At 54.5% G+C, this 26,595-nt stretch overlaps 1 protein-coding gene across 4 annotated transcripts in view; it reads right to left on the reverse strand.

Annotated features, from left to right (window-relative positions):
- Window positions 1-464: 464 nt before the first annotated feature.
- Window positions 465-26,595, reverse strand: part of CDH22 (cadherin 22) — a 124,092-nt gene continuing 97,961 nt past the window's right edge. For 3 of the 4 annotated variants that reach the window (XM_070589331.1, XM_070589332.1, XM_070589333.1), the window contains 5 exons: window positions 24,958-25,094; window positions 11,796-11,917; window positions 11,561-11,678; window positions 5,412-5,663; window positions 465-2,510 (listed from right to left, as the gene is read on the reverse strand). In XM_070589331.1, the coding sequence (XP_070445432.1) occupies window positions 1,951-2,510; window positions 5,412-5,663; window positions 11,561-11,678; window positions 11,796-11,917; window positions 24,958-25,094 (1,189 nt within the window). In that variant the 3' untranslated portion in view covers window positions 465-1,950. The remainder of the gene's footprint in view (window positions 2,511-5,411; window positions 5,664-11,560; window positions 11,679-11,795; window positions 11,918-24,957; window positions 25,095-26,595) is intronic. The other variant, XM_070589334.1, reaches the window with a different exon arrangement.

A 26,595-nucleotide genomic window follows, 5' to 3' on the forward strand; every position in this document is an offset into this window, starting at 1 on the left:
CCCTGCTCCCAGCCTTTACAGATGCTCTTCTCTCTGCTTGGAATGCTCTTGCTTGCTTGGTCATCTCACAGTCATTCTTCAAGATCCAGTTGGAGTCACCGCCTCTGGGAAGCCCTCCAGGAACTATGACATCTCTCTTCAGTGTTTCTGGGACCTTGTTCTGTTAATTCTGCTACAACTCTTACCAAATGCATTATTATTGGCTGCTCCTGTTCCTGCAACCCCCCCAAGTTGGGCCTTGTGTTACTGGAAGGCAGGAACTACTTATGATCTGTGTACCCTTGGGCTGGTTACTACTCTCTGAGCAACAGTTTCCTCGCCTGTGAACTGGGGCTGACAGTATCTAACTTAGATGAAATGATACAGGTAAGGCACTCAGGACATAACGACCATCTCTGGATCTGTCAAAGCCAACCTTGGCAAATGTGGAGGGAATGAATGAATGCTCCCTGAGAGGGTAAAAATAATAAGGCTAACGAGCATTTATTGAGCACTTTTCAATGTATCAGGAGGGTACTGAGATCAGAGCTTAACATTCATTTTCTCCTTTAAGCCTCTTAACAACCCTTTAAGGGAGGGAGTATCATTAGCCCCATTTTACAGATGAGGAAACTGAGGCCTCAACAGTTGAGGACCTTGATGAAGGATGCCCAGCTAGCAGGAGCTGGAATTCACAGCCCACCAATGTGGAATGAATGAACCCCTTGGTTGGGCGGAGGACAAATAACCCCTGTCTTATGATCAAATGGTTTTAGAGCTCTTAAGAGTCTTTTAGGCCCTGGGAGATGCCGTAGCCCCTGGGGTTCTTAACTTGGGGTCCATGGATGGGGAGAACGATGGGTTCTTGGACCAGATAGATAAGGTCCCCACCACGTCTAGTGACCTCTAACCCCTCCATCTCCTGCCAACCCTCCCACCTCATCCAAGTCTTGGAGCTGCCCAGCTTGTCCTCATTGGCACCCCTGCCAGATGTCCTGTTCCAGTGTCACTGGAGGCTCCGGAAGGCTCCACAGTCCCTGGGAATGTCCCCCTCCCCGACTCAGGGCAGGAGCAGGATTGACAGCTGAGACCATTTCCTGCTCCTTTGGAGATGCTGGGAAAAGGGGGAAGGCAACCGGTCCAGAGAGAGAGCCTGGACCCGGGAGGCAGACACCTGGGCTTCTGACAATGACAAAGATGGTAACAGCATCAAAGGCTAACATTTATTGAATACCCACTGTGTGCCAGGCACTGTCCTGATCATTTGACGCCTCTGAACCCTTTTGAACCTCATAATTCCTCCGGGTAGAGTCTGTTATTAGCCTCATTTTACACATGAGGAAACTGAGGCCCAGAGAAATGAGGTAACTTGTCCAAGCCTAGGCAGCTGGGAAGTGCCAGAGGCACCACGGTTCCCTGGCTAGGTGTCCTTGGAGAGATCACAACCACTTCTAAGGGCGGCTTTCTCCATCTGTTACCTGCAGGGTCCCACCTCATGATTTCTGTGACACTAAGATGGCCTCTGAACAGTGTCCCAGCACACAGTAGGTGTTCAGGAAAGGAACAGCCTTTCTTTCCTCTTAACTCTGATGGGGGAAGCCTGGGGGCCACCCTGGCAGAGTCCTCCCTCCAGGGTGCTCCTCCAGGCTAACAGTGAGTAACGCGCCCCTTCTCCACGCGGTAGCGCCACCATATCCCCCTCTCCAACCCAGAGCCACGCAGTGCCCGGTCTCGCTGCAGTTTTAATGACGTTAGTCCTAATTCCCGCAACTCTGGGCGAAAGCTGCACGCCTCCCCACGGAGGGGGGCGTCGGGGAGTCCACTCCCAACAAGTCCCCCCTCCTGTCCGGCCGCCCTGGGAGGGTGGGAGTGTTGGGGAAGGGGGTGAGCAGGGAGAATGCTTTGTCCTCGGGCCCGGGGTGGGGGGCCCTGGGTGGGGTGGGCGGCCGCCCCCGACGGCAGGGCGGGGGGCTAGGAGGCCGGGGCCTCGTCGTCCGCGCGGTGGCCGGCATAGAGCGCGGCCAGGGGCCGGAAGCGCGGGCCCCAGCTGCTGAGATAGGCGAAGTCCTGCTCGGAGCCCGACGAGCCGCTGTGCAGCGAGCTGAGCGAGGCGGCCGGCGAGTCCGCGCCCTCGAAGGCGTAGGTCTGGAAGGCGTCGTAGGGCGGCACCGACAGGTCCCCGTCCGCCAGCGCCACCTTGCGGCTGATGAAGTCCCTGAACACCGAGAAGTCCGGCTCGGGGCTCGGCGGCCCCTGCGGCAGCGAGTGGCGCTCCGAGGGCAGGCGCGCCGGCGGGGGGCTGCCCGCGCCCCCGCCCGGGCCCCCGCCGCCGCCGCCGCCCGCGTCGCCGCCTTTGAGCTCCCCGAAGTCGTAGAGGCTCCGCAGCGCCGACATGTCGTAGGCCTCGGTGTCCTGCTCGCCGCCGCCCTCGTCATTGTATTTGATGACATTGTCCCGCATGTCCTCGTCCTCGTCCGAGCTCAGGTGGCTCTTGTGGTGGCGTCTGAGGGTGAGGATCAGCAGCACCAGCACTGCCCGGGAGAAAGAACGGGGCGAGTGAGGGTGGAGCCCTGCCCACGGCATTCCGGGGACCACCCCCCCCACCCCCCCACCCCCACCCCCACCCCCCCCCCCCCCCCCCCCCCCCCACCCCCACCCCCCACACAGCGGAGCCGACTGGTGCAAATTTCCTGGATTTCTGTTCAGAAAAACCTTTCTTACAGTCAGAACTGAGCTGGCTATCTGGAGAGGTAGTGAGCTACCCATCTTGGGAGGTGTGCAAATCGAGGCTAGACCACCACAGGGTGATGGGGACACACACAGCAGTGTTGAAATTTCATGGGTGTTGAGGGCTGGACCCAACCTTTGAGCTCTCCCTCCTCAACTCTATGCAGAGATATATGTCCTGAGGTCTGTAGGCATTGAGGGGTGTGAAGGAGGCAGCTGAGGGCTGGGGAAGTGAAAGATGTCCTTGACCTTGACCTCTCTTTCACCCTCACCCTCTGTCCACTCCAGAATTCCTGAGCACCTTCTTCGCCCTTGAGTCTCAGGTCAAATGTCCCCTGCAGGACCCCTTCCCTGAGAGCTGCAGGCCAGGTTCAGGGCCTTCACCCCCAGCTGCCCTGCTGAGGAGTTCTTCCCTCCCTCACACTGGTTCTCCGAGTCCCATCTTGGACCAGCAGCGTCAGCATCTCCTGGGAACTTGTTAGAAATGTGAATTCTCGGGTCCCATTCTCAGCTGGGGCCCAGCAGTCTGGGTCAGTAAGGCCTCCCGGTGAAGCCCAGACAGCTCAGCTTTGGGAGCCACTGCTCCATCATCGCACCGACCATGCTGTGTTAACACGTCTGTCTCCCCCCACCCCAAAACGCACACTCTAAACTACCCCCGAGGACCTGGGGAGTGTTCCCCTAGCTTGGTGCCTGGCATGCAGTAAGCACGTGAAGCAGGCTGGTTGAATGAATGATGAATGAAGAGCTGGATGGAGACCTGGGCGATTGAAAGGATGAATGAAGGAAGGAATCGTCCCTTCCTGGCTCTTCACTTGCCTTCCAGCACTCCACATTCTCTTCCTCCTCCCACCTCACTGATCACTCCTTCTTAATCTTCTAAGCCTACGAGGCTCTCCTAGCCTCTCCGACTTCTTAATGTCAGATGCCCGGGATTGAGTCCTTGGTCCTTTATCCACACTCCCTCTCTTGGTGCCCTCCTTCAGTCTGATGACTTTTAGTTTCATTTAGAGGCTGACAACTCCCGTATCTCGACCTCCAGCTTGGACTTCTCCCCTGAAATCTAGATTGTGTGTGTGATTTCCTACCAACAGTTCCCCTGGGTTGACCAAGGGCAGCTCAAACTTAACATGCCCAAATTTGAAGAAGTAGTCTTTCCTCCTTCCCCACCCTCGGTCTCCCCCATCGCAGTGATGGCAACCCCAACTTTCTACTCAGGGCTTTTAGTCTTTTGTTCACTGATGAATCCCATTGCCTAGAAGAGTTTAGCACAAGTGGGGACCGACTGGATGGATAAATAAGGAACTGATGAACTAAGGAGAGAATCAAATGGATAGGTAGGGGGATGGATGGACAGACATGTGTTGGGTACTATGCCGGGCACTATATTCTTCTTGCTGCTCCAAACAGCTCTGGGCCAGTGGCCAGAGCCAGCTGCTAAGGCCGTGGGGCAGGGTACTGGCTCATGACCTAACAAGGTGGCTCATGACAGGGAAGGCAGTGGGAGCCAGGAACAGGTCCGGGGAGGGAAGGTGTCAGGAGAGAAGTGGGAAAGATGGATGGATAGCTCTCGGAGCTGGAGGCCGGGAGCCGTGGAGGGGGATGCCCGTGAGAGCAGATGGCAGGGAGCGCGGGCGGCGGGCGACAGATGCGCTAGGCCTGATCAGCAATTCCGCCCGTCACCTTTAGAGCACTGATGTGCACTTTCTTCGTTTGTGGGCAATTAGGCAGAAATTTGTTTGCACTGCCTCGGAAAATGAAACCGCTGTAAAGTGCACCCTCTGGAAAAAGGGTTTCTGAGCCATGGGCTGGGGCGGGGAGCGGAGGGGAGCCTGGGCCTCCCAGCAAGGAGGAGCCTGCCCAGGGCCTCTGCAGGGACCACAGGCAGGTCCTCGGCGGCGTGGGGGGATGGGGGCGGCGGCCATGTCAGTGGTAGGCAGCGAGGGGCAGGAGGCAGCTGACATCTCCCAGGGAACTGTGCAAAGCTGGCATCTGCAGTCTAGGCCTCCCGTGAGTGCCTCTAGCTCTGGCTGTTCCGTGAAATCACCATTTCGCTCCTGGAACTTGACCTCTTCAGTGGGGACGCTTTGGGGGTTCAATTGGCTGCTGGTGGAACTGATAGCAGAGTAGATTTTGCCTCTCGAATTCTCAGAATTTTGCCCCAGCTGCCCCAAGGTGTTGCCCCCAGTTTAGATTGGGCGCAGGCGGGGAAGTTAAAGGAGTAGGGAACACAGACTGAGAAGACGTGATTTCAAGTCGGAAGACTGACTGTGTAACCTTAACCTCTCTGAGCCTCAGTTTCCTCGTCTGAAAAATGGGGGTGATACACCTGGCTGAGTGGTTGGGAGGTTCACAAGAGCCCTTTTTACTAAAAGTCCTGAGAATAAAAAGGGAAATAGACATGAGAGGGTTTTTAAAAATATGCTTGGTTTTTAGAAATTAGGGAGAGTTTGGGCTGTGTAGAGGGTGGGTCCGCACAAACCGAGCCTCCGGTGGGGGTGACACCGTCTGAAGCAGGTGGTGGGCTGCTCCATACTTAGACGTCTCCTAGGAGCTGCAGGTTGGAGCTCCGGGGATCATTCAGGCCAGCCCTTCCTTGTATGGAGAGGGAAACTGAGGCCCCACGGGGGCTACCAGGGAAGGAGCTCCAGGGCCCCAGGATGGAGGCTAACTGGGCAGGGAGGGGTGGCTCTCGGTGGACTCACCGACCAGGATGAGGACGCAGACCAAGAGGGCGATGAGGGCGCCGGGGCTGAGGGAGGCGGCCATGACAAAGGCCGTGGTGTTGCAGGACTGGATGGCTCCCGAGCTGTCGCAGCCACAGATTCGGATGGTGAGCGTGCCCGTGCTGCTCAGCGTGGGCGGCCCGCTGTCCACCACCAGGATGGGCAGGAAGAACACGTCCTGCTCCTGCCGGTTGAAGCCCAGGTGCTGTGTGTGCACGGCGGCCGTGTTGTCTGCTCCGGAAAAAGGCAGTGGCATGTGACCCAGGGTCTGGGGTCAGCCTCCCCTGTCCCAGCCACCTCCCGCTCCCACCTCAGGATTTGCCTCCCTATGCCTCAAGCTTCTGCCTTCCAGCTGACCCATGGGTCTGTCCCCCAGTCTCCCCAAATTCTGTTACCAGCTGTCCCCAAATTCTGCCCCCAGCTGCCCGAAGATCCCGTCCCCAGCCACATAGCCCACACTTCTGTCCTTAGCTGTCCCAAGATTCTATTCCCAGCTGTCTCAAGATTCTCTTTTCAGCTATTCCAAGATTCTGTCCCCAGCTGTGCCAAGGTCCTGTCCCCAGCTATTCCAAGATTTTGTCCCCAGCTGTGCCAAGGTCCTGTCCCCAGCTATTCCAAGATTCTGTCCCCAGGTGGGCCAAGGTCCTATCTCTGGCTACGTCAAATTTTTTCTCTTTTTTTGCTATTTGTCTCAACGGCCTGTTTTTATTCCATATTCTATCTCAGCTGCCCAATGCATCCTGACCCTGGGGTCCTGGTGTTGTCAGGTTGTGGCTTGCTAGGCCCTGATAAGTCCTGGGTCATCAGAGAAGACTGGGAATGCTGGCTGGCACCTCCCTTTGGTGGAGGGAGATTTCTATCAGGAGTCTCTCTAGAAGCTGAGTCTGGAGGGCTGGGGGCATGGCCCTGGGGCCTGATGAGGGGACCCTGGCGCACCAGGGTCCCTCACTCACCTCTTTCCTTTTACACGTGTGACCAGAGAGGACAGCGACTAAGTCCTACTCATCACACTGCTTCAGCCTGTTGCTGGGCATGCCAGGCAGGCCTCAAGGGGATGGGTATGTGGTCTTGGAGCCCGGGCTCACATGGTGGGTGGTGTCCACTTGCCCTGCCCTCCTGTGTGGTCAGGCATCCCTGACTCTCGGTCATTCTGATGGCTCCTCTCAGCTGGGCTGCCAATGTGCTGGTACAGAAGCACTCAGAGCCCCCCCCCGGCTGCTGCCCCCACCCTTCACAGCCGACTCCACGAAAGAGGCCCTGCCCTCCCGCGGGGGGCCCAGGTCTCCCTCCTGAGTATTTCTCCCTGCCCTCGCAGTCTTCAGGCTGGTCACTCTGACCTCAGACTTGGGCAGCCTGGGTCTCTTCACCAGCTTTGTGGCCCCACTTAACCCAGTCCCTCCCCGCAGCCCCCACCTAGTTCAGTACTCCAGTCCTGGCCTCCCCCTCATGGACACAGTGCAGGAAAAAGAGCCCTTGGAAGGACTGCTTTGTGACCTTGGGCACATCTGTGAATTGCGCTGGAGGCCCAGCTGAACAGCGTTGGTCATGGGTTGAAGCTCATGTGATGGGCACACAGGAGTTTATGAAATTATTCTATCTACTTCTATATACATTTGAAAATTTCCATAAAAACATTTAAAAAATAATGCCACGTCCATCAGTTTCTAGCTTGGGAAACTCAGCTTATCTGGACGTCAGTTTCTCATCTGTAACTGAGGAAAACAGTATCAGGTAGGTGCAAGGATTAAATGGTGAAATCCACGTGTAACTCAGAATAGTTCTCAACACGTAGAAATTCTAAATGAATGCCGGTTGTTACGTTTTTCATGCCCCCTCCCCGCCCGCAGCCCCTGTGCCACACCGTGCACCCGCTCTGTCTAGGCTGCTCTGCCTTTCTTTACGCCCCAGGTTCCCGCTAGCTGGAACACCCTCCCCACCTTCTTGCCTGGGCAAATCCTTCATTCGTCATGCTCCAGCTAAATGTCACCTCCTTTCTGTGGCCTCCTTTCTCTGCTTCCCCGGAAGGAAGGATTTATGGCTCCCCCTCCCTGCTCTGACGACGCAGGTGCCACGCACACTTCTGCTACAGCACTTGTCGCGTTGCCTTAAATTAGCATGTGCCTGTCTCTTCCCTGGCACTGAGCCAGTCTTGAAGAATGATGCTCGCATGAACCACAGCTTTTGGGGTAGCTGGTGGTCCTGGGTCAGCTCCTCAAGCTCTGGTTTGAACTCTAGCTCTCCTACCGAAGGGCCTGTGAAAACATCTGCCTTCCCCTGGGGAAGAAAAGAAGCTCGAGAGCAATACGAGGAAAAGAGGGATGAGTGTGGGACTCCTGGGCACTCACTGCATGCTTTTTATGCATCAAGGGCTGTGTGGGTACTTTACATACATAGTAATGTTTAATCCTCATGACCACCAAGAATTGTGAAATTATCCCCATTTTATTTATGTGGAAGTTGAGGCTCAGAGAGAAGTGACTTCTCTGAATTTATCCAGTAAATTGGCAGCAGAGCTACCTTTTCTATTCACCCATCAAATCATCTATCCATCCATCCATCCTCTCTCCAACCACCCACCCACCCACCCATCCATCCACCCTCCACCCATCCCCATCCACCCACCCATCTATCCATCCATCCACCCACCCACCCATCCATCCATCCATCCACCCTCCACCCATCCCCATCCATCCACCCATCTCCATCCATCCACCCATCTATCCATCCATCCATCCATCCATCCATCCTCTACTCATCTACCCACAGAGCCGGTAACTACTGTAGTAACTACATTGTAACTACTATGTACTAGGCACTAATCACTGGGGAAAACAATGGAGAGCTAAACCAACCATAGTCATGGATCTGCACTTAGATTCTAATGTGAGAGACAGATGTTAAATAATAAACCCACAATTTAGTCTACAATTACAAACCATAGTGAGTGCTAAGAAGGAAAAGTCTAGGAACAGCACCTACTAGAGGATCTGATCCTGTCAAGGGTCAGGGAGACCTTCTTGGAAGAAGTGATATTATTGCTGAGCCCTGAATGATGAGTTCAAGGAGAGGAAACAGCCCATGCAAAGGCCCTGAGGTTGGAAGAAGCATGATACACTCAAAGAACTGAAAGTGATCCTTTGTGGCTGGAGGGATGAGAGTGATGGCTAGAGTGAGTCAAGATGAGACTGGAGGGGGAGGCAGGTGCTCATCATGGAAAGTCTTAGAGGCCACGGTAAGGAATTGGAGTTATTTTCTTACAAACATTGGGAGGCTATTTATTGGTGAGTTTTAAGCAAAGAAGTGACCTAGTGACATATCAGCCATTCATTCAGTAGCAAATACTAATTGAGCACCCTCTTCATGTAAGGACTATCCTAGCCCCTGAGGATACAGCAGTGAACAAGATGGACGTGGTCCCTGCTCTTGCTGAGCCTACACTCCAGGCTAGGGAGCTTGTCATCCAAAATACAAGAGTGATGTGGAAGGCCAGTTAGGAAGCCACTGTGTGTTTTAGCTGTGAGCTAATGGTGGTCATGGAGGCACGGAGAAGTAGACAGATCCGAAAAATTAGTGGCTGGCTCTGGCTCAGCTTCAGATTCCCGAGCAAGAACAGAGGGGAGGAGAGGAGAGGTTCGTTTCTCCGGGCTGCTGTGGTTGGCCACAGAGCCATATGTTCTGAGAGCTCTGGTCCCTGTCACTCCTCCACTCCATACAAGGGAATCCCTGGGCATCATCCCTGAACGCCCTCAGCTGCCCTTCTGGGCAGCGGCTGGCTTCAGCTGGGGAAGCCGATGACCACACCAGACCCCACCCCACCCTTCTAGGCAGGATCTGTGGCCAGCACGGCATCCATCCATCTGGCCTGACATACATCAGTGTCAATCCCTGGCTGCAAAGGCAATATTTATAAATCATGTTTCCAAACTGGCTACAAATTTGTACAAAGAAACAGATGGGTTGGGGTAGCCATTTGTCACCCAGGATATTTATACAATGAAGAGGATGGGGCTTGGCACATGGTGGGAAGGGGCTGGGGGACTGGAGGAGGGGTCCTCCCGTGGCTGTGCTGACCTTCGCACGCCGCTGCCACCCTTGCTCCCGGAGCTCACACCAGGTGGTCACCCTGGATGGAGCTCTGGCAGCCCCCCATCAAAGAGAGGCGGTTGAGACAGAACTCAGCCCGCTTGGGTTGGAAAGACTTGTGAACTGGGCGAGGTCAAGCTGGGGCTGTCTGTGTCGCCTGAGGCCAGCTCAGGATACCATTGAAATAACAAGCAAGCAAGGCAGTACTGCTTGTGAAAATGTTGAAATACTTCCCCAAAGTATATATAGCCATGACTCTGAGCTCCCCAAATCCTTCCCTGTGCCTTCCCCCTAAGCACACCTCCAACTTTGACAAAATCAGGCCATTAAGTGGTTAAAGCCTGGCCCAGCAGGGGCTCCAGGGTCCTGCTCCAGGTTATTTACGGTCAGTATCCTTTCTGATTTGAATTTAACTGGTTGTTAACTATTTTTAATGTGACTCCTGGACGTGCAGATGGATCTGGCTTCAGAGGCCACTGAAATCTTTCCCTTTAGATGGAAGGGGTGGAAAGGTCTTAGGGGTGATCCCAGATCTGTTCCAGGGTCAGAAGGAACCAAAATGGTCTGGCCCCCAATGCCTTTCTGACAACATCTCCTCCTAGTCCTGTCACTCATTCACTCCAGCCATGCAAGACTCTTGTTCCTTGAGCAGCCCAGCCTACTCCTGCCTCAGGGCCTTTGCACTTGCTGTTTTGTCCACCTGGATCATTCTTTTTCCAGCTATCCACATGGCTCACTCCCTAACTTCCTTTAGATTCCTACTCACTATTGATTCCTTCAGAGAGGTCTTCCCAGACTACCTTATTTAAAATAGCTCTACTCTTATGCTGTTTTATTTTCCCCTGTTCTGTTAAACAGATTTTATTGAACACCAACTGTCTGCCAGGCACTGCTCTAGGCACCCAGGGTCCACCAACGAACAAAACAAGGTCCAGACTCTTGTGGAGATTGCATTATCCTTCCACTCCAGCCACTTAGCATCCCCAACATATTATTTATTTGTTTAATTTCTGTCTCCCATCTCTAGAATGTAAATTCCAAGAGGGCCGAAATTTTGTCCTGTTTGCCACTGTATTTTTAGAGCCTAGAACAGTGCCTGGCACATAGGCACTGTGTTTCAATAAATGCTCAATAAATAACTGCGGAAGGAAGGAAATCATATGTTCTAGGAACTAACAATATACCTTGTTTGCCTTCATCTCCCTGGGGCCACCTAGCCACCCGAGGTGGTAGGCGTTGTCAGCCCCATTTTACAGATGATGAAACAGAGGCTTAAAGAGGTGCAGATCTAGCCAGGGTTGCGTAGAAAGCCATCAACTGAGCCTGGCTGGGAGCCAGGTCCCTCACTGCCAGTCCAGTGACCACTGCCCTGCCCCAGTCTATTCCTCAAAGGTTCAAAGTTCCACTTCCTGGGCACCTTGCGGGGGGATGTCTCACAGTGGGAGCAGCTCAGGCTGGGCGAGGCAGTTTGCTTTCAAGGCAAGAGCTAAGACAGGAAGCACACCGGCTCTGAGACAGGTGTGGATCTGAATCCCAGCCCACTCCTGGCTCTCTAGGACTCTGGGTGGGTCCTTTATCCTCTTAGAGACTTAGTTTCGTCGCCTGCAATGTGGGGGAGGGGTGAGAAAACCATGTCCCAGGGTGGCCGTGAGGATGAGAGGAGAAATGTGAGAGGGGAAAAGCACCTCTTAGACTGAAGGCTGGGAGTGTGTACATGTGGCTCACTTCAGTCTTCGCTTAGGCCAGGGGCTCTTTCCACGCTGGACTCTGGCCCACCTACTCCTCGTGGATGTCTGTGTCTGTCCATCTACATTCTCTTGGGATGCCCCCTCTCCACTCCACAACCCACGCCTGCTTGTTCTTAAGGGTTTGGCTAGGCGGCTGGGGAACAGCTCCAGCCTGGCCCGGACTTGCTGTGTGATCTTGGACACAACACCGGCCCTCTGGGTGCCTCAGTCTCTCCATCTATAATATGGGAAGGAGGTGGGAAGGCTAGATCGCTCCCTCCATGCATCCTAGGACTTGCTGGTTCAGAGGTAACTCACCTTGGATGTCGAGCAGAGAGAAATGGGGGTTGCTGGGAGCTTCAGGCACCAGGCGGAAATAGAAGCGGTGCCCACCCTGGGGCTCGTCTCTGTCCACCACGCTGATGGTCTGGATGAGCTGAGGGTGAGGAGGGGGCAGGGAGCTGACGTGAGGCTGAGTCCACTCTGGGCCTGGTTAGTGGGTGGCCTGGCCAGTCCTGGTAGCAACCCGCAGTCCCCAGCCCCTCATGGGTACCTGGCCTGGCTTGGCATCCTCACACACAGCTGCCTCGTAGGGTGTGGCCAGCTCTGGGGGATTGTCGTTCACATCCAGGATTCGGATCCTTAGGGAAGCCCGGGATAGCTGGGCATGATTGTCTATAACAAGAGCACAGGAGCAGGGGGAGAGGCATCAAGTGTGAGATCTAGACAACCCCGTTTGCTGTTAGGACAGGATTAGACAGTGGGGTCACACTGAGAGATCTGCAGGTTGATCAAGCTGGTACTAGGACCAGGACTGAGGACATCTGGCATAAGAAGGTAATCCACCATAGCCATTGCAGCCATCATCGCTATCACCATCACCACCATTAGATCATCACCGTAACCATCTCCATCACCGTCACTGTCACCATCACCACCATTAGATCATCACCGTAACCATCACCATCACCGTCACTGTCACCATCACCACCATTAGATCATCACCGTAACCATCTCCATCACTGTCACTGTCACCATCACCACCATTAGATCATCACCATAACCATCTCCATCACTGTCACTGTCACCATCACCACCATTAGATCATCACCATAACCATCTCCATCACTGTCACTGTCACCATCACCACCATTAGATCATCACCATAACCATCTCCATCACTGTCACTGTCACCATCACCACCATTAGATCATCACCATAACCATCTCCATCACTGTCACTGTCACCATCACCACCATTAGATCATCACCGTAACCATCACCATCACTGTCACTGTCACCATCACCACCATTAGATCATCACTGTAACCATCTCCATCACTGTCACTGTCACCATCACCACCATTAGATCATCACCGTAACCATCACCATCACTGTCACTGTCACCATCACCACCATTAGATCATCACCGTAACCATCTCCATCACTGTCACCATCACCACCATTAGATCATCACCGTAACCATCTCCATCACTGTCACCATCACCACCATTAGATCATCACCGTAACCATCTCCATCACTGTCACTGTCACCATCACCACCATTAGATCATCACCGTAACCATCACCATCACTGTCACTGTCACCATCACCACCATTAGATCATCACCGTAACCATCTCCATCACTGTCACCATCACCACCATTAGATCATCACCGTAACCATCTCCATCACTGTCACCATCACCACCATTAGATCATCACCGTAACCATCTCCATCACCGTCACTGTCACCATCACCACCATTAGATCATCACCGTAACCATCACCATCACCGTCACTGTCACCATCACCACCATTAGATCATCACCGTAACCATCTCCATCACTGTCACTGTCACCATCACCACCATTAGATCATCACCATAACCATCTCCATCACTGTCACTGTCACCATCACCACCATTAGATCATCACCGTAACCATCACCATCACTGTCACTGTCACCATCACCACCATTAGATCATCACCGTAACCATCTCCATCACTGTCACCATCACCACCATTAGATCATCACCGTAACCATCTCCATCACTGTCACCATCACCACCATTAGATCATCACCGTAACCATCTCCATCACTGTCACTGTCACCATCACCACCATTAGATCATCACCGTAACCATCACCATCACTGTCACTGTCACCATCACCACCATTAGATCATCACCGTAACCATCTCCATCACTGTCACCATCACCACCATTAGATCATCACCGTAACCATCTCCATCACTGTCACCATCACCACCATTAGATCATCACCGTAACCATCTCCATCACTGTCACTGTCACCATCACCACCATTAGATCATCACCGTAACCATCTCCATCACTGTCACTGTCACCATCACCACCATTAGATCATCACCGTAACCATCACCATCACTGTCACTGTCACCATCACCACCATTAGATCATCACCGTAACCATCTCCATCACTGTCACTGTCACCATCACCACCATTAGATCATCACCGTAACCATCTCCATCACCGTCACTGTCACCATCACCACCATTAGATCATCACCGTAACCATCACCATCACTGTCACTGTCACCATCACCACCATTAGATCATCACCGTAACCATCTCCATCACTGTCACTGTCACCATCACCACCATTAGATCATCACCGTAACCATCTCCATCACTGTCACTGTCACCATCACCACCATTAGATCATCACCGTAACCATCTCCATCACTGTCACTGTCACCATCACCACCATTGCCATTACCATTGGCATCACTGGCATCATCACCACAACCTCCACCACCATAATCGCCGGTACCACCCCATCGCCATCACCACACCATCATCATCTCACCGTTACGACCTTCACCATCATCATCACCATTACTATTACCACTACCACCATTAAACCATTATGCTACCACCGTTAGCATTATCATTGGCACCTCTACAACATAACTATCAGTACCACCTCACCATCCTCGTCACAAGCACCATCACCAACACCATCACCACGCCTCTGTTACTGTCATCACTTGATCATCACCATCACTACCATCACCATTAGAATTATTCCCACCACCACCACCCCATCCACTAGTACCACCTCCATCATCTCTACCATCATCACAAACACTAAGGGCATCCCCGTCACCACCCTTGCCATCACCAACATCCCTCTATCACCACCATCACCACCATCACCAATATGATCACCATCTCCACCACAACCACTATTACCAGCCCCACCATTTCCCCCACCATAATCATCCATATCACCGTCACATCACCACCCCCACTCCACCCCCAACACCACCACCGCCAGCATCACCATTGCCGTTCCATCCCATCGCCACAGAGCACATAGAATGCACCTGGAGCAGCCACAGCCATTATTTCAGGTATCCTTGCAGAAATCCTGTGGCTGGGTACAATTTATAGCCCTGTATTGCAGAAGAGAAACTAAAACACGAGAAAGTTTAAAGAACTGTTCAGTTGGCAACAGAACTCCCAAACCTCTCTCTTTTAAGATCTGATCCCGAGAGAGCAAGACAAGTCCACCGGAAGTGGCTCTTGGCCAAGGTCCTCAGCAAAAGTACGAAGTCCCTACTCCTCCAACTGTGATGTCTTTGAGGTCAAAGTCTCTGTTGTATGAGTCCCTGCGTCCCCGCACTGTGGGACATGGCACAGAGACGGTTCTAATACATTAGCTGAATGAATGAATGAAGCCTGCAAGGATTTAGACACAAAGAGGCTTGAATTTCAGGCCTGGCTCTGTCCTTGACCCAGCCCAGTGATCTTGGGAAGATATGCCCCTCTCTGATATCAGTTTCCACACCTGGAAAATGAACAGAGCATGGTGATTAAGAACAAGGACTCTGCAGCCAAGTGGTTCCAATCTCAACTCTGACACTTAGTAGCTGTGTGATCCATGCCAGGTCACTTGACCTCTCTGTGCCTCACTTTTCTCACCAGCAAAACGGGGCTACTAGTAATGGGTTGGTTAAGAGGACAGACTGAGTTAATATCTGTAAAACACTTACAACTGTGTATACAACACATAGCAAGTGCTATACAAGGATTTGTTAAATAAACAGACATCCTCAAAGGGTCCTTTCAGCAATGACACTAAGTGACTCCAGGCTGTTGAGACACCTCATCCCAGTCTGTCCTCTCTGAGCAGTGCCCTGAATGTTGGCCTTTTCTAGCCCCCTCAGCCCCCACCCCAGACCTGTGAGTGCTCCTTGGCGCCCATCCTCAGCTATCTCAGCCATGAGTTCGTTACTGACATGCTCTCCCCGCCGGTGACCTCAAGGACAGGAGAGGAGACCACCCACTTCCGAAGTAGTGACTGGGTGGCCGGGTCTCTGGCCTGGCTGGCAGGGAGCTATTCTGCAGGCAGTCTGGAAGCTTCCAGGCAGCCAGGAACCTCGTGAGTTTGGGGGAAGTGAGGCTGGTCGGCTGCCTCTTTCTCTGAACTCAGGGGCCCGCTGGATGCCAACTGCAGCTGCTCGTGTGTTGATAAAGAGAGAAATGGAGATCAGGAGGCAGGCCAGGCCACCTCCTGAGGGGTCAGGGAAAGGAGGGGGGCGAGTCCTTAATTAACTCAGACCCCGACCCCTCTCTGGAGCTCCCCTTAGCAGGGGGCACCTTATCTTCACAGCTCACCCAGATCTGCCGCTCCAGCTATTAGAGGGGGCTTCCCCGGGGGCGAGAGATGGGAGTCGTGACTGGGAATGCCGGGTGAGCCGTTATTTTTAAGAGCATTTAAAATGTGTTGCTGGAGAACTTAAACAGACAGACGGTGGGTGCTTTGGGGAGGAGGGGAAGGGGAGACGAGGCCTGCCTCCAGGAACAGGCACCTCCCTCCCCGCTGAGGCAGAGCCAGGGTAGGGGGGCCACCAGGGCCTGAGCGCCCCTCCTGGGCACCCTCCCCAGCAGTGGGAGGGGGCGCAGGGGCTGGAGGGAGAGACAGGTCCTGTGAACCATCAGAAGGGAACCTCAGAGCAGGACGAGTTCCCCCTGGCCAGACACCCTGCTGGAGGGCTGTGCCCACTGCTGGTAAGACCCCCATCATTGTTCCATTCTTATGGGTTCTGCTGGGCCGTTTCCTCTTCTTTAAATTTCCGGCTTTATTACAATACAAGTGACATATAAAACTGTGTAAGTTTAAGGTGTCCAACGTGATGATTTGATCCAGGTGTGTACTGTGAAATGTTTACCACGATAAGGTTAAGTTAACACATCCATCACTTCACATAATTACTATTTTGCTGTTGTCCTGCTTTCTCTTTTAAAATGTCATGGGTCACCTCTTGGGGAAGCCCTGAAGGCTTTGGCGTGAGCGAGGGTCTCAGAACTAAGAGGTGGGGCAGCTGAGTGACCCCTGAAGAGGTGTGCCTCTTCATTGCCAAAGGTGCCACCTGCGGAGGGGGCTGGCCTGGAACCCCAGAGCTTGTGGCCAGCCCTAAAGTCAGCATCCAGTGCCCTTGACATCACAGCAGTCTCCAGGCTGGCTGCACATGACAGTCACCTGGGAAGCCTTTAAAACACACCGACGCCCAAGGCTTCGTCACTGATGTTTTTAACATCTCCAGGAATCGAATGTGAAGCAAGGGCTGCCAACCACTGCCCTGGGGGGAATGGAAGGCCGGGGAGTCCAACCTGACATCTTAACTCTGATTGATTTCCTTCAAACCCCTCCTGATCACAGTTAGCATCATTTGTAATACTTGATAACAAGAATTCATAATTTTACCACCTTAAATGTTTCTGGTGTAAAACAAGGAATCCATCCGTGAATTAATCCTCACTTCTGGGCAGGACATTCTAATTTGTAACAAACTTTCTTATCTGTGGCTTCATTTGATCCTCAAAACAACCCCTAAAGGGGCTCTTGTTAAACCCGTTTTGCAGATGAGAAAACAGAGACCTAGAGAGGCAGGACTTTGCGCAGAGCCACAGGCAAGTCGGCAGCAGAGCTGGACTGGGTCTCAAGTCTCCTGACTCTTAAGTCCAGGGCTGGTCCAGAGGGCCCTCCTGCTGCCTGGATATTCGTCCATCCCACGGCAGCTACTGCTCCGACCCAGGCCCACGCTGACCTCACCCAACGCCCAGGGGCAGGTACCCTCTCCAGGGACCAGGTCCCCCATGGGGCCCACCCTCCCTCTTGGCATCTCAGTTCAGCTGACTGACATGCAAATTAGTTTAATTATTTCTTCTTCTAAAATAAATTATATTTTGCAGTAGCTGCAATATGTTGTGTCAGGCAAAATTACATTCAATATTTTTAAACTAATTGATGCAGCCTTGAGGAAGGCTGATTGACAGCCCAGAGCTGAGCAGGCCTGCAGCCTTAACCGATTCCTAAATTAAAATTAAATGTACTTCGGCCCGGTGCTTCCTCCCTGAGCTGGTTCCCCATTAATCTGGGGAGGTAGCAGCTGAGGTCCTGGGGGTCCGAGGAGGTGGGGCGTTCCGTCAGTGCCTGGGGAAGAGATCAGACTTGGGGCAGGAGAGCTGCTGTGCCGTGCGGGCAGGCCTCTAGCTTCTCTGGACCTCAGAGTCCCTCATGTATAATGGATGGGGGATTGGGCCGAGCCATTCAGAGCTGAGACTTCTGGTTTTCGCTGACAGTTACGGATTGAGCGCCTCCTTTGTACCAATGACACAACAAGACCAACGTGGTCTCTCAGTCTAGTGGCAGGAACAGATGTTACTCCAGACTGTGAGAAGAGTTGAAAGATGAAAGTCGAGGGGGCTGTGAGGGCGTGGAGCAGGGGGTCCTGCCCTGGTGGGGTGCAGGGATGTTTTCCCTGTATTAAGTGACTTTCAGGCTGAGATCCACTAAGAAGTAAAGGAGGTCTTATTAAACCCATTGTTAAACCAATCAGATGAAGAAGAGTGGAGGGAAAGAAAGCCCCAGAGAGTGGGAAGAGCACATTCAAAGGCCCTGGGGTGGGAGGGGAAGCTGTAGCTAACGGGATTCTGGATCCCTTCCAAGGAAGACCCCAGCCCCTGGCAGTTACTCACCTGGTATCTGAACCAAACTGGGAAGGGAAGAGGGGATGGGACCTGGCCTGGTGACCCTGTTAGGGTACTCTGAGAAATGTGCTCCTTCCCAGAAGGACACCAGCAAACACAAACCAAGCACCTGCCATGGGCCAGGGCCTGTGATACCTCATTTCATCCTGTTAAGCATCGTGGGCGGCAGAGTCTAGTATTGTTGACATTTTACTGATGAGGAAACCAGCTCAAAGAGGTAAAGAGCTTGCTCAAGGTTTCACAGGGAACCATTGGTGGAGATGGGGCTCGAACTTGGATCTGGTTGAAAATGGGGAGTTTCTAATCACAAGTTGGCACTGCTATTCTTACGAGCTTTAGCTGTCAGAGTCCTACTTGCCTTTAAGGTCCCCGACAAATGTCCCTGCCTCCTCCTGGAAGCTTCCCTTGACTGCAATCAGAGAAGAAGCCCAAGTCCACAGGCCCACAAGGCCCCTCATGACCTTCCTGCCATCACCTCCCTGGCCTCTTCCCCGCCACCCCGCCTTCAGCTCTGCTCCACCTGTGCTCCTTTCTCTCCTTCAGACCTTTGCCCAGGTGTCTTCTCAGAGAGACCTCCGCTGATGACCTTGTTGAAATTTGCCCCTTGCGGGCCCGCCACACATCCCTCCATTGCCTTATTTCTCTCCATAGCACGTATCCAACAGCCCTGGTTTTACTCACTTAACTTGCTCATCACTTATCTCCCTCACCAGGAAGGAAGCAGCATTTTGGTCTATTTCGCTTGCTGCCGTGTCCGCAGCACCTGTGTGTGGCGCAGAGTAGGTGCTTAAGAAAGACCGTCAAATGAATGGACCAGTGTGGCACCGTGACCACGCTGGGATGCTGGGGGGGCGGCAGGGAGAGACGGAGACCTTCTCAGATGGACTAATTCCGTGGGGGCTGTGCTCCCTCCAGGATCCCTCCGTCTAGGAAGCGGTCCAGCTGTGTGACCCTGCTCCTGCCTCTCTGGACCAAGGTTTTCTCATCAGTAAAACAAATGGAGTTGGACCCTGAAGTTCACCTGGGCTGTCGCAGAGAAACAGAGATGCCCAGAGAGAAAAAGAAGAAAGGTTGCAAGAGTGGGAGTGAGGAGGAGGGTGAGGAGTGGGAGAGGCAGTGAGGGAGGGAGGGAGGGAGGGGGCAGCTCGCAGCTTCCTCCTTCCCACTCGCTTGCAGTGGGGGCGGCACAGAGCCCGGACCCTCTTCTCTACCCTCCCCACAACCCCTCCCCAGCCCCCTCCTGAGGGAATTAAATTGCATCCGAACACCAGGCTCTGATTAGAGCTGGCCAGCTGGGCAGGAAGATTTATCATCCCAATTACGAGCCAACCAAGACAAGCAGGCAGGATGGTGAGGGGGGCTGGTGAGCAGGTGGGGTGCCCCGGGGGAGGGGGTGTCAGGGTCGTCAGGAGTGGACTCCTTGCACTCCCTGCCCTGTCCCCACTCACCTCCAGTGGGAGCAGGAGGTTGGGGTGCCTTCTCCATCTCCCGGGGACATGGCTTATCTGTTTGGATTCCACGTGGAGGCTGGGGGTTCGACCTTAGGGGAGGGAGCTTAGTCCTCCAGACGGTGGGCGAGGACTTCTGCGTGAAGCAGGGGCCCTGGAATCGAGGGGGTGGGCATGGAAGGAAGTTTTCCTCCCTAGGGCTGAGCTGGTCCTGATGTTCTGGGCTGTCCTATGGAGGCTCCATGGACATCACAAAATCTTTGTTCCTGTTGGCATCTGCAGGCGCTGGAGGTGGCACAGGATCCCGGGAGCTACCCAGTCCAAGAGGAGCCCGGGCCTCAATTACACACCTCTGGTGACGGGGAGTTCACTGTCTCCCGAAGCAGCCCTTTCCATGCAGGGCTGTGCCAAGGCTCTTCCCCACACTCAGCCTCCCCGGGGCTTCCGCCTGCCCATCCTAGCCCCGCCCTGGCACCCCCAGCACACGTCTAAGCCTCAGTCTTCCTGAGCCTCCCATCGCTCTCCTGCCCCAGGCCGGCCCCCTCCTGGCCGCCCTCCCCCGTGAACGTTGGGGACCGCACATCTGACCACGTCACTCTTTTTCTCAAAGGCTTACATTGGCTCCCTGCTGTCTCCAGGAGATGCCTGCTCCTCGCAGGACATCCAGGACCCTTCTTGTCGAGACCCAACAGGCGTCTGCACCCTCGCCTCACCTCACCGGCCCCAGCTCCGGACACACCCAGTCTCTCTGTTCTCAGAATGGACAGGGGACTGCCGTGCCTCCAGGCCTTTGAATGCAGGGGTCTTTCTGCCGTCGGGAGCACCCAAACCACCTTTCTGCCCAGAAAGGCTTCCTCAGTCTTTGAGATCCAACTCAGACGTCCCCTCTCCTGGGGAAGGCTTCCCGACCACTGCCCTTCGGGGTGGGCAAGTCCCTCCTGGCTCCTCCCCAGTGCCCACTGTCCCCTCACTTACACTCACTGTTGACATGTCTCTCCCCTGTGCACCTGTGAGCTCCCTAGGTCAGTGGCCCCATTTGCCACCAGATCCCAGTGCCCAGCCTAGGCCAGGTGGGTGACAAGGGGCCCTCAAAAAACACTGGCTGAGGGTAGAAATGGGGGGAGTGTCCCTGGAGGAAACTGAGCCCTCTCTGCACTCAACCCCCTCTCTCCCATCCCTGCTCCTTCCTCCAGCCTCCTCAGACCCCTTCTATTGTCCTGCTAAGGAGCACTGGGCCGGGAGTCAGAACCTCATGGGTGGATCGGGGAGGCTGGAGTCCATCATCTCCGACATTTCCTCTCCCCTCAGATTCCTTCTCTAGCTATGAATAGCACCTACTGTGTGTCAGGAAGCATGCTAGGCCCTTTATGTATGTGATTTCTAATGCATATGATGTGAGATGTTTTATGTAAAGCATTCAGTATGATATAAAGTACTCAGCATGATGTCTGGCATCTGGTGAGCTTCAAATAAATAGCAACTGCTATTATTAATAGTTATTATCCTCACAGTCATCCAACACAGTGCCATTTTAGAGATGAGAAAACTAAGACAACGGTGGGGGGGTGACCTGTCCTAACTCACGCAGCTGGGCACCGGGCAACTGGGACCAGTTCTCCTGTGTCAAGCCACTGGGTGGGGGAGCCCATTTATCCGTCCACTCAGGAAATATTTACACAGCCTACTACGGGCCGGGCCCAGTGTGAATGCTGCAGAAACAGATGAGCCCCTGCCCTATGGAAGGGACAGTTTCCTGGGGAAAGAGAGAAATTAACGAAATACTCACACGAATGCGTATATAAATCGCAAAGCGTGCTCTGCAGTATGACGGAAAAAATCAGGGTGCTGTAAGCCATGAGTTGGCCTGGGGTGATCCAGATGGGGAAGCTTCTAGCTACTCTGGTTAACTCTTTGCTGTCCCGGGCAGCTGGAGCCCACCCCTCCAGAGCAGCTTAGGGCCTGAGGACCCCGGAGGAGGGGCTGGATGCAGCCCCCTGGGACCCCCCCCCCACCCCAGTGCTGGCTTTCCAAGTCCCCCCCGTCCCTTTGAAGCCTGTCCCTTTACAACTGCCCTTTCCACTGAAGGATTCAGACACAAATTGTACTTTAAATTCAATATCGGTCATTAATATTTCATGATTACAAAACGTTAAAGATAATGTCAGTGGAAGGAGCGTCTGCATGGGCAGAATGGATGACTCAGAAGTTCGGGAGAGGGGAACCGGCATACTAAGTGGATCGGGAGCCTTTGAGGTAATCCAGTATGACAGGCGGCCGCTGCCGGCGGAGAGCAGTGTTCTCCGAGGTGCTCGCACAGCTCGTCGCCGTGTATAAATATTTCCCCTCTGATTCTTGTCACCTCATGTTTGTTACACCCGGGGCAGGCGGGGCTGCTGTGACCCCCTGAGCATCCACCGTTTCTGAGGAAGCCAAATGGACGCTTCAGCACGAGGGCACGGGCGGGCAGACCCACTGGCATTGCACCGGGGTCGGGCTGGCCGCTGCGAGGCAGGAGGTCTGGGGTCAAGCTCGGGCTCTGCATGGACTTTGCCCCGTGACCTTGGGGCCAGTGCCGGTCCTCTCTGACCTCTGTTTCCTCATCTGTAAAGTGGGGGTCATAATTTTGTCCTCATCTCTCGGGCACAGCGAGAAGCTGGAGCAGGTGGATTGTCTGACACTCCTGGCTTCATGCCTGGCACCAAGGAAATGTGACTTGAGGGGCCTCTGAGCGAGAGCTGGGCTCTGCAGTCCGACAGGCTGGGGCTGGGAATTTGGGTGAATGACTCCACCTCTCTGAGTCTCAGTTTCCTCATCCACACATGGGGGTGAGGGCAGAATCCACACCTCTTGGGTGGGAAGATTGAATGAGCACACCCCTGTAGGGTGCCTGGCACAGAGTTGGCCCTTAGGTCAAGTGCACACAGTCAAGATCAACAGGTATCGATCACCGAGCACTCATTAAGTACTAGGCTAAGCTCTTGCCATGCCTAACCCTAATCAACCCTCCGACCAGCTCTGTGAAGTGGGATCCATTCATTTCCCTGTGAGTAACATCCTGGGTGAGGGCTGGGCAGGGGTTGTGGGAGGGGTGTCTTTAGCCCAGTGACCAGCCTTCTCCTCTCAGAGGCTCACCTCCTTCCCGGTGGTCGCTTGCCGGGAAGTGGTGGGTGGGGGAGGGGTGGGGCTCAGAGAGCAGAGAACACCAGGGAAAGGAGCCCACACAGCAGCGCCGCGGAGGGAATTGGGCAGGCTTGGTCCAACACCCAGCTCTGCCGCTGCACGTCCTGGGGCGTCTCCTGTAACTCTGAGCCTCGATGTTCCCATCAGTCAAATGGGTGCTCATCTGTTACTGATCATGATTCAGTGGAAGTACATGCTAGAAAGTACCTAGCCCAGAATATTTATTAGGTAAACCTTGTAAATGTTTAGGGGGGAGAGTGCCCCCACTTTCTTTCTCCTGTGAAATGGCAGCATTACAGATTTTGTACGCTATGCTAGCTGCTTTTTGAAGGAGATTCACTGGGCAGAAGCTCGATGCTTAACCCAAGAGGGGACTTGCCAGTGGCGAGACGCCAGGCCGTGAGACAGGCTGCGGGGGGAGCCGCACTGGTGGGGAGGAGAGGAGGCGTCTCTGCCCAGCAGCCAGGCCTGACCCCCTGGCTGCCCAGGGAGCAGGTTCACGAGGCAGGCGGTGGTGGGGGGGCTCCCTTCCTCCCACTCCAGCCGCCACTTCCTCTCCCACCACCTCTGTTACCTCCTTTTCATGCGGCGGAGGAGTGGATTCAAAGGCACGGAGCAGCAGGCACTGAGGTTTGAGCCGGCTTTGTATTTTCTTTTAAACTGGAGTTGAAAGAGACGGAGGGAACTTCAGCTTAGGGACTTCCTTGGCCCAGAATTGGCCAGTGGGGCCTGCAAAGTGGGAGGGCGCCGGCAGGGAGAGGAGGACGAAGGCTGGCGGGAGGGGCCTGGGGCCGAGGGGAGCAGAGGCCAGTTGGAATGTCGCCCACCGTGGCTCAGAGACTCTCGGTATTCCTGTCATCATGATTGCTTCTGGCGGCCCTGCTGGCTCCTGAGACCTTGAGAGCTGACGGTGGGGAGCTAGAGAGCAGGTAGCGTCCCTCTGGGGATGGAGGAGCCCTGGACTGCACTGTCCTCTCTCCCGGAGCTCCGTGAATGCTCCTCCGTGGCCTTACTTATCTGAACCCCATGTCTAAGGCTCCCTCTTTCTCTCCCAGCTCACACTCCTCCCCAGCAGCACCAAAATGCCTGTGACACACACACACACACACACACACACACACACGCTCTGTCTTCCAGAAACTCAGCCAAGCACCTTGGAGTCGTCCTTGACCCTCTCTACCTCTCACCTCCACGTCAGCCCATCCGCTGGTCCTCTCGGCTCTAACGTCAGCCTGCCTCCCAAAGCCGACCACTTCTCACCTCATGGTTATCATCAGTTATCACCCTGGGCCAGGTGATAACCAGGTCTTATCTTCCTGGCACTAGCGCATTTAGCTTCCCGCTGAGCCCCTGCTGTTCCTCTCCCCACCCACACAGTCTATTCTCAACGCAGCAGCCAGAGACATTCTGTCCCTCCTCTGCTTAAACCTCCCCAGGGGCTCCCACCTCATTCGGAGGGAAGTCCAGAGACCCTACAATGGCTGACCACTCTGCCCTCGCCAGCTGCACTGTCTCCTTGCTGTTCCTCCAATATGCTAGGCCACCTACCACCTCAGGGCCTTTGCACTGGCTGTTCCTTCTGCTTGGAACACTCTTCCCTCAGAGGTGGGCATGACTTTCTCACTTTATGGAGGTCTCTGTTGAAATCTCCTTCTCAGAGAGGCCTTCCCCACAGGGAAACAACACCCTCTTCCTCCCAATCCCCACCCCCTGCTCTCTCTTTCCCTGTTTCTTATTAGCACTTAACATCTCCTGACATATGTACACGTTTTCTCGCAGTTTCTTGACCATCTAGCTCTCCCCCACGAAGACGGGGGTTTTTCTGTCTTGTTCAGCACTATGCCCAGCCTCTAAAACAGGGCTTAGGATACAGTAGGTGCTGAATAAATGCTGAGGGAAGAAAGTCAGCCTCAAGACTGGCCCTGTGCTCTTGGCTTGGGATCCTTCCCAGATCCCTGTTCCTGCCCATCAGCTTTCGCTTCCCCTCAACCCGCCATCTTTGCCCAGTTTCTTCCTCTTTGTCCCCCCCACCCACCCCCGCCCCGCTCACCTGCCTCCATGGCCAGCACCGTGATGTTGTGCCAGCCCGCCGTCTCGCGGTCCAGCCCCTTGCCCGTCACAATGGCGCCTGTGTCCGCATCGATATCAAAGATCTGGTCCAAATCCGAGTCCCGGTCAATGGCGTACCTGAGGGAGACAGAGTGGGGCTGATTGAAGGTGCCCTGCGCCAGGTGGAGCCCGAGCCCATGTCCCCCCCACCCCACCTCACCCCAAGAGACAGACCACCTGCCTGGAGTCACAGGGAGCAGAGGAACCCTTTCCAACCGAGGAGTGGAAAGGGGTCTGGGCTTGTGTCTCAGCTGCCCCGGGTCCCTGCCGCGTGACCACAGGTAACCACGGTCATGGGGCTAATAATTTGCACCCCACCGTTGTGAGGGCTGGAAGTGGGCAAAGGCCCCGGCACAGAGTTCACACTCACTGGACATTCGATTCTTATCTTTCCATAAGCAGTGACCCTAGACTCGGGCTTGAGAGGGGGACAGGGCTGGCATTCGAGCAGGGGACACAGAAAGTGCAAACAGAGGGGGGCTGGGAATTATGCAGGGGATGCGAATGGTGCAAAATGGTTAGAACTGGGAGGAGGGGGAGTCAGGCACCAGAACACGCGGCCGGGTCTGGGGGCTGGCCGCCGCCCTCCCCCGGCTGCGCAGCACGCGCGGGCTAATCTGCCGCTTTTCAGTTGCCGCGTGAAAAAGGCCTTTGTTCCGCCTTCTTCCCGGGCCTTTGTGCAGCGGCTCCAGGCCTGAAAGGCCCATGTCCAACACATGTCTCAGGCGGCGGCGCCCCAGAGAGGCCCCGCCAGCGCCGGCCGCCACTTCCTGCACTGATAACGCGGGCGGGGGTGCTGCCAGGCTGCGAGGCCCACAAAGGCCTCGAATGCCCAGCAAGGGCTCATTGTGCCCGGAGGACAAAGGAGCTGGGCAGGGCAGGACTCAGCCCGAGCCACCAGCCCCTCCCACAGTCAGGAGGAAAGGGGCCCTTTCCCCATCTCCCAGTGGGAAACTGAGGCCCAGGGAGGTGAGGCCAGCAGGAAATGCCCAAAGCCCTGACATTACCCTTCAGTGGGGCCTTGGCTGTGCTACCAAACTCCTCTGGGCCTCAGTTTCCCCATCTGTTGAATGGGGATGATGACACCCAGTGGGACTGCACAGGGCTGAGAGCAGTCAGAGCTGGGTTTGAATCTGCTGCCACTTATCCTACCTGTGCGACCTTGGACAAGTCAGTGGACCTGCTCGGCCTGTCTTATCTGGAGAAGGGGGTGATTAAGGCTCCCCCCGCACTGGTGTGGGTTGCATGAGGTAGTTCACAGATCCCAACCTAGGGCACAGCCCTTGTTTTTTCACGTTGACTGCTGTAGCAGAGGTGCGGGCTTGTGGCAGATTGCAAAGGGCTGAGCATGAGTCTCCTGAATCCCCATTTAATGCTCCTGCCTGTCCCTAAGCTGCTAAGCCTGCATCCTCCTCGCCCCTGACCAGCGTGGGTCCTCCTGCCCTGGATGAAAGTGTGTGGGGAGGTTCAGACCCTCGATGATAATTCCTTCCACTAGTATAACAGTTTGCAGCCTGCTTTTCCTCTAGCCATCCCTCCATTCATTCTTTGGTGCCTAGACATGACTTGGGTGCCTTCT

This window comes from Equus przewalskii, chromosome 21, assembly GCF_037783145.1.
Source record: "Equus przewalskii isolate Varuska chromosome 21, EquPr2, whole genome shotgun sequence".
NCBI lineage: Eukaryota > Metazoa > Chordata > Mammalia > Perissodactyla > Equidae > Equus > Equus przewalskii.